This window comes from Sinocyclocheilus rhinocerous, unplaced genomic scaffold, assembly GCF_001515625.1.
Source record: "Sinocyclocheilus rhinocerous isolate Xijiao unplaced genomic scaffold, SAMN03320098_v1.1 scaffold712, whole genome shotgun sequence".
Classification (NCBI taxonomy): Eukaryota; Metazoa; Chordata; class Actinopteri; order Cypriniformes; family Cyprinidae; genus Sinocyclocheilus; species Sinocyclocheilus rhinocerous.
In genome coordinates, this window is record NW_015642789.1 from 952221 (window position 1) to 961112 (window position 8892).

An 8892-nucleotide genomic window follows, 5' to 3' on the forward strand; every position below is an offset into this window, starting at 1 on the left:
AAAAAACGGAAAAAAAAAAAAAAAAAAAAAGAGCACGAATGTAAACGCCAGCTAGTATAGGCTGATATTTTTCCCTGTTTCTTCAAAATAAAGCAAAAAAAACATTAAAGGAGCGATAGAGGCAAGACACATATGACATCATTTGAAATATAATGGGGAGAAAGTTGGATTTTAATTAAAAAAAAAAAAAAAATCATAATACAGTCTGGCTTCACATTCCAGTGGTACTCTTGTGTATATACACTAACAAATATCATGTTACACACAGACAGACAATACAGTCAAGTACGCTAACTGTTGTCTTATATCACCGATTGTTGGTTATAAGTTATATATCTGTTCCATATACATATATATTTCCATTTGTCAACAATTGGTGGAGTTTTTGATGCAACAAGCTGTAACACAGAGGTAGGATAATGCTACTTAAAATGCCTTACGTTTCGCTAAATCTAAACCATTGTGTCAGCGATGGGTCAGGCTTGAAGCGGAGCGGTAGGTTTTTTACGCAAGCAAGTGGTGATCTTATTGGTTGATACGGAATTGGTGTGATGTCGTAGACCCTGCAATGGTCTCAGGCTTCTGCTGGTGATGGTATCTCTTACACGTTCAACTTAAAGACAGGATAAGAATATTTGCAGATATGTCGATGAGGTATACAGGGTTGATATGACCCCTGTTCGTCACACTTGCACACACAACACATACACACTGGGCGCTGCCCTACACGATCGCTCACTATGTTTCCATTGTCAAAACAATTAGCAGAGAACAGCTTGGAGTTCAATACTCGAGTAAATAGTGCAGTTTTGTGGCTTTTTTTTTTTTAAGTCAGAGTCACATTTCTTTCACGTTGTAATGCGTTTCAAATACTTGGCATGTTCAAGCAGAGCTTGGAAGCAGTGACAGTAACCCTGTATTTAGGAATTTTGGCGATGGAAACATAGCCACTGTGTAGTATTTTTGCTTTTTTTTGTAACGGCTATCTTTTGGAAAGTCTTAAAGACGGCGGGTCCTAGTGAAACTGGATTCAAACACGGGACGCAGGAGGTCCGCTTGATTAAAGCCAGTCTCTTCGAAATGGCCAAATCCTGCACACATCCAATTCACATTCAGTTTGACTGAAATAAGGCTCTCTCAGCACTGAAATCTCTTATGTTGGATTCAGTTACAAGAAGAGGGTGTTAACCTAAGGTGCCACAGATTACATAGCCAGGCCAAAAGCAGCCAGAGCCAACAAATCTTTAGAAATTTACAATTGTCTCTTGATACTTGTATTGCTTGTTCTTGAATGAAATCAAGTGGCCATCTCTACAGAGACATACATTGGTCCTATGTTGTGAAATACTAGATTACTTTATTCAGTGTGCTCCCGGTGATATCAAATATGAAATCATTGATTGCTTGAAGCCAAAATGAAGGACCTTAAAGTAAGTTACAACTTAAGGTATTCTGAAGATTATTATAGGACTTCTGGTATTGGTTGTCAACGGTATTTCTGTTTTGTACAATGCAATTCAAAGGAATGTTTCTTCATGGTACAGGTTCCTTTTTTTTTTTTTTTTTCCAAAACTTCTGAAGACATTAAATGACAAATATTGGGATCTTGATGTCTGACCAAAATAAAAAATCTGATCTAATAATCATCAATGAAACATTCTTTGGTACCGCATAACATATGGCCCAAAGTTCAAATGTTGTGTGGGGAGAAATCAAACCCTGCATATTTCCCTGTTGACAACAACATTCAAGATACCATTCCCAAATAGAACTATCACATCTCTAATGCAAAAAAAGAACTGTAATTCTAGGCAATGTGCTTCGCTTTTGGTATCAAATCAATTGATTAGAGGTAAATGAACAGGTCTAAACACCCCCCCAACACACACACACACAAATGCTTAACATGCCACGAAAGCAGACACTGACTTTACGTGGCACTGGAGAAGGTACATGGAAAACGGCACTCTCTGACCAATCAACCGATGAGCAAACAGAAATGCCATCTTTCCAGTAAGCAAGAAGTATTGATAAGGCTTTGACACCTATCACAGTTTCCACCAAGTCCATTGTACATTCCACAAGAAAGTGCCACTTATGGAGGCAAAACAGGAAGGAATTCAAATTTGTACAATCCAAATAAAATAAAATAACAAATAAAATACCCTGCTTAAAGAAAAAAAGGATGTTGTAAGAGGGCATTTTACTATGGCGCACAAAAAAGTTATTGCACTTCAGTCCATTTCAGGTGGATACTTTGACGTCAATACAACATAGAGAAAAGGAGTCATGCCAACATTCTACAAGACACTGGGTTACAACTAATCTCCAATGCATTACCACACAAAAAACGACACGGCACACGTCTACTTCACTAAAGAGTTCACACGTTGTAAAACTAAACACGTTTTTTTCCATACAGAGTTTGAACAGGTCACTAGCTAGAACCGATCAAATGTTTCGCCGTTATGGTTTAATTCAATTTACAAAGGTTATTTGTTCATCTGCGGTGTCGTGAGAAATTCGATCGCGATTTTTGACGGCTCAAAACGCAACCACATGGATGGTGGCTATTTCTGAAACTTACAACAGTTGTTCATTCATAAGGCTCACTAAAGGTGTTAATGGAAGACCATACCCTGTGGCATGTACTTGATAACAAAAGGCACAATCCCACATACTCGTCACAAAGTGTAGTACTTTAAAGAGATGATTAAGATGCTTACAGACTCCAAAGAAATAGCAGCATGCCACGCTAAGCAGTCATTTTCTCAATCAAAGCCAACAAGCAAGTAAGGTCAGTGTTAGATTTACAGATGAACTTCTGAAGGTCCGTGATCGGTCAATGAAGCTCTTGGGATATCTCTGGTGGCACTATGCAACTATGTGAGATTTAAAAAAAAAAAAGTATTCCTGCATAGCTTTTTTTTTTGTTTTGTTTTTTTATAAATATGAAAATGTTTTTTAAAGGGATCCCTACATGCCCTGTCAGATCAGCCATTCAGTCAGGCTCCGGTGGTCTTCTAAATAGCCTTATGAAAACAAGCTGCTGGCAAGAACAACAAAAAGCAACTATTTTTGATTAGATCATTCGCTTGCGGATTTACAATTTGAACTATTAGCGCTTACTGAGTAGAAACATGAAGTAACACTAAGCAAGGGTGAAGGACATCATCAAGTTTAAGAGCACCCCTTAAAAACTCCAATGTTTTCCATTTCAAGGCCTCAGACCGTGACCTTAGGATTCCAGTTGCATGGAGCATGCGTTGCTAAAAGCCCACCCAAATTTCATGTACCAGTACATATAGCACTAGATAGCTAGTTCATGAGGCAAGACTGCCACGTCAAGGCAATTCTGACCACACTTCTTGAGGAATTATGTACAGCACATCATCTTGTGCTCTTGTTATTTACGTTGTTAGAAATATTTGTATTTATAACATCACACAAGTATTTACTACCTAAATGCTTTAACGAAGACATCGAAAAATGGGGAGAAAATGCATCTACTCTGCCTTGTATAAAATGAAATTAATCATTGGATGATACATACTTTTTTCTTAGATGTATTCCCAAATCTTTTACCATTCACTACCAATACTGATTTTTTTTATTCTGCAAATTGATGTTTTTATAAGTCATATTCAATAGTGAAAATCAGTGCTTTTGATGTTTTATTTAGGAGAATGAGTAGAGTTGGTCAAATATTAGCAATTCCAAATAAATTTTACAGCTAAATATTTGACGTGTATTAAACAAAAAGACTATTTTTTATGTTCTAGTGCAAAAACTCCTAATAAATTCCATGAAAATGATTATTTTGAGGCCAGAAGCCATTATGGTACATCTTTCAGCAAAACAACCTATAGAACAGTGTGCTTCTTATGAATCTCATCGGAACGAGATCCCAGGTTAACGACAAAATCTCTCAAGTGCTGCGATTGCTGAACTATACCATTTCCTCTTAAGGCAAAAAGTTGGGAGATAGACATGGGTTAAATGAAACGGGTGTTTTGAGTATTGCCTTAAATGGATGCGTCTTCAAGTAGTAAGGACGCTGAGGTCCACTGAGGTAAATCAGACATTCTATCAGCCATTAATACCTTTGCGAGAAAAAAAAAAATCTAATACAAAAATGCAAGGATGGACATAAAATAAGGACACTGAGTTAGCTACAATTAATCTGCTTTCCAACAAAATGGTTACAATTATTAGACAACTCTAGTTTCTAACTGCCTGCATGTAACTGCAACCATTATAGCTTGGTCAACAGGCAATGAAACAAAAACAAGCTCTTTAAACTGCACAATTTGCTGATCCAGAATAAAACAAGAAAAGCTATGTAAATGTGTCATTTTGGTAAATGTCAAATTTGCCCTTCGGTTAATGATGAAATTAAGGCGTTTCATAATTCCATTGCTTTGAAATAAACCTCAAATTATCAGTGGTTTGTGGGAACTATCGATTACAATGGAACATTTATAAAATATTGTTTTTGAAGGAGCAGTTGACTGAATGACTCCAATCCGGCTACTCAATTTATAAGGGCAAATGCTAAGTTATGGCTTAGCCATGAAAGCTTTCAGATGGAGGTGAGCTCCACCAAGGGCTAACCAGCCCATCAGTATAGCTTAGTTACGAATATACTGGCATTTTTAGACAGTCTGATTGTGAACGTACTGGCATTTTACAATAATTAACACACAATGTGGATCTCCCAAAAAATATAATGGGCACAGTAGCTTATGTTAGCTTGGACTTCGTTCGTCTTTTTTCTTTTGGTAAAGGTCTTGATGCACACTCAAAAACTGAACCCAAGGAATCATTCATTCACATTTTTACAAACATATCAAAATGAGAAAGGAAAAAGAAAAGAAAAAAAGTTATGGCACTAAATGATTTTAGGGAGAAAACTCCCCTTACCAGTTGTACTTTACTCCAATAAAAAAAAAAAAAAGTCTTGCCACTTTGTGATCGGTTCCCGTATTGTTCGTACACAGAACACCTAATGCACAAATTCAGTCTAAGTTCTGAAAGGGTTCAGTTCCAAAGTTCCTGTTGCCAAGCTAATTATTTAATCGCTAACTACAGCATTCAGGATTTTCACCAACATCGAAGCAAGCTGCTACCATCATGGCATACATTCGACAAAACAATTCAACAATTTTAGTGCAATGCCAATAAGACGATTAGAAATTTGAGGAATTAAAACAAATACGTTTTAGTTTGTTTTGGCTGGATAAGAATTATTTTCGCTAATAAATAGACAAAGATCTCCTCTAAAAAAAAAATTAGCTCCAAGATACAATTGAAAGCAGCACTTTTTCTTGCACCAAAATGAAATGTATTACTAATCACAGGCTCCACGGGCACTTGTTTTTCGAACTCGACTACTTGTGGTATGACTAGCTAGACTAAATTTATAAATATTTTTTTTTGTACAACTACAAGCAGTATAACTGGCAGTGCAAATAACTTCAAGCTCATCAACTTGCACTTCATTATCGTACCCAGTGCTGTCTAGACACGCACTAATTCCCTCCACCAAACAGCAGCAAAAGTTATTGTACGTGAAAAAGTCAAGCTCAAGTACAGGTAAATAAGCTTGAATTAAACTCCCATGAGGGACTTCCTCTTAGTCATGTAGCCCATTTAGAAATTTTTTAAGATATGACTTGACTAATCTGATTTGCACACATGCACATTTGTACTCTTGCAATTAGAGGTCAGATATTTGCCCATTTACAGCTTATGATAGACGCAAAAGCGTATTTTTTCATCCTTTTTTGTTACTGAACAAGCAAGTGCTTTACATCAGGTCTGCGTGGAGTGGAGAAACTTGTTTAAGCAGCCAAAACTTGTCATTACAAAGACGAAGAGGTCATTTCATAAATCAGTATAAATATGCTCTCCACACAGCCTTAAAACATCTAATGTTACCGTTTTCATTTGTCTACACACCTTCAATCACCAATAAAATATCAGTTAATGTTACAACACTTCAAAGCTGCTCTATCTACATCACTAAAATCCTGATACACGGCAATGAAAGCAACAGTATTGGTATAATTGAGAACAAGTCCACATTTCACACCTGAAGTATGCATTAATTCTTAGATGTCTTGAATTAAGGGAAAGAGATTTATATAGCTCTTCCTAATTGGGAAAAACGCTTTTGCTTGTTTAGGAAAAAATAAATCTATGGCAAAATTAAAAGCCCTTTCAACTGATTGTCTCATTACTGACTGAGCATATATTGCCTGTTTGTGGTGCACAAACTAAAAAAGGGATGTTTCAAACACTCATTGAATGTTCTTATTTTGTGTTTAGGTGCAAAAAACCTAATGGAAGCACAATCTTAACTTTGTTAATTAATCTACCTTTGGCAATAAGGAAGCATTTTAAAAAGAGCAGGGGTGAATGTTATTTCAGTACTTAAATGGAAAAGATATTTCTTGGATATCTATTAGTTCCTATTAAAATGGTATTTAGAAATCGCTCGGCTTTGGTCATACCCATGACTGCTCCCTACAAACAAATGTAAAAAAGCTCCAATCAGCCTGAACACTTCAGTTTTGCAAAATTCACATATACACTCCCCAAAGTCTATATGAATCATACGTTCATCTATTCAGGTAATCAATTCATGACGGGTTTAGGGGACTGCATATGGTGTTTAACTGATTGGATCCTAGGTAGGCAAAACTAAATTCAGTAGGCACTGTGAAAGCAACTCCACACTTAATATTATAGCAAAGCAGTAGATTTAATTGAAGATATTTTATGAGGCCCAAGAACAAAAAATAAAACCAACCAAAATAAATAAAACCGAAGGTCCCAAGGAGCAAGTACTGTGTATGACGTTTGTGCTTTCTATACTTCCTTAGTGTAGCATCTTCATAATGTTGTTTAAACGGCCAAAATCATGACACTTGTAACTCCTTTCTTCTGCCCACCTACAAACAGTGATCTGGACTACCCAATACCTCCATTGTAAACCTAATATGAACCTCAACCTCAAAACCCATCCAAACACTATCCCTTTTCTCTCTAACAAGTAAACAAGCATTACATATCAGACCCCTCTATCAGGAGGTCATTGGTCTTTTGGCTTAAGGTAGTATGGTTTCCCTTCTGTCAATATGATTCTGTTAGGTTGTTTGTTTTTTCCTGATCTGTGCTAAATCAGATTACACCTCACATAAAAACCTCAAAACGTAATAATCAAGTATGGGATGAAAAACTTGGACTGTTGCGCAAAAGTGGATGTCACACATACACGTGCAAGCACGCACACAAACACACACACACACACACACACACACAAGACCACTATCAAATACATGGTCCCGCAAATTCATGCAAATCTAGTGTAACCCGTTTAAATTGTTCCTCAGGGCAGGCTGTAAATTCCTATGCAAGGCCACAGCGTCACGCAAATAGGAGGCATGATATGGAAACCCATCCATTATCACTGTTACCATGGAGACACACAGCTGCATAATTCTAACATGAACAGAGTCAAATCGACTGCAAATGGAGAAGAAATAAAGGACTGACTCGCCAGTGATTCATACTGGTTCGAATAGATGGCTTAGATTCAGATTTTAGATTTTAGACTCATACTGAATGGACAGCATCTAAAATGGGAGTCAGGAGGTGGGAGGAAAAGGAAAGTGGGGGAAAATAAATAGAAATAAATAGCTAAGTTCGTCCTCTCGTGTTCGCTCTCTACTGAAATGTGAAGAAAAGCTTTGATACTGGCACAGGAGGGATTTGTGGCTGTAATTGCATATAGATTTATCTAGATGTGTAGAGAGGACCAAACCGAGTGACCACACGTTTTTTTTTTTTACGAGTAAGACCGCCTCCCCCCGTCAAGTAGCCATCCAAGCCGATAGTAGCACCATGGCGATCTTTGCCGTAACCATGGCGAAGGCCTCCATTGGGCAGGGGGGGACAGGCGGCGGTGATGCCACAGTGCTTGAGCAGGTTGAGGCTGGGAGAAGACGGTGAGGACGAAGAGGGCGTGGAGGAGGAAGGCTTCATGGTTGACAGAATGAGAGCTAGGCAGTCGGCAACAGCTTTATTGGATGCGCAAGCCAGGGCTGGTGTATGACCTGTGACATGACAAAAACACAACAGAGACATCTTAGCCAAGGAGAAACTCATTCAAATACATCAGTTACGTGATTTATGAAGCAGTTGTTAAGATGGGACACTTTTCCAGAATATAAGTCCCTTTTGTTTTTAACATCTGAAATGTGCTGCGATTCATATTCCAAATTGACTTATTTCATGCAAATAACATCAAGCACACACAATATATCAGTTCTCGCATGGCTAACTTGACATCGCAGCCTACTCATCAAACTAAAATGCCGTCAACCAAGCCTCACATGTCTCACCCTCTGTCTTTCTCAAAGAAAATGGCCTTTTTTTCAGTAAATGAGGGTAAATTGTTGTCAGTTGTTGCCAAATTATAAATGTTTTATCTCTTGGGTTTCAGTTTTTATCTCTCCCTAGTTTCAACTTCAACACCATTTGTACTTGATAGGCAAGAACAAGTTTATTTCCCACATGCCAGTAATTCAGTTTCACTTTAAATAGGTTTAGGCTCGGTGTTTATAATAAATGTTGTTTATAATGAATGTCATCATAACCTGATCATAACTGTGGTGTAAAGGGACCTAAAATACAACCGTAGTGTTTATATTTTGATTGTTTTTGTAATTGTTTTATTAACATATTATAATGTAATAATAAAATGTGATTTATACGCCAATACAACTGATGTGATTTTTTTTTTTTGTCTAAATGCAATTTTCACTCGGTCCAACAGGTGCAGAAAATATTTATGGAAAATACGGTTTATATATATATATATATATA

General features: G+C 37.2%; 1 protein-coding gene across 1 annotated transcript in view; it reads right to left on the reverse strand.

The window, feature by feature from the left end:
- Positions 1 to 6652: 6652 nt before the first annotated feature.
- ankrd52a (ankyrin repeat domain 52a) overlaps positions 6653 to 8892 on the reverse strand; it is a 19671-nt gene continuing 17431 nt past the window's right edge. Inside the window, exon 28 of the mRNA XM_016573505.1 lies at positions 6653 to 8120. Coding sequence (XP_016428991.1) covers positions 7801 to 8120 — 320 coding nt within the window. The 3' untranslated portion in view covers positions 6653 to 7800. The remainder of the gene's footprint in view (positions 8121 to 8892) is intronic.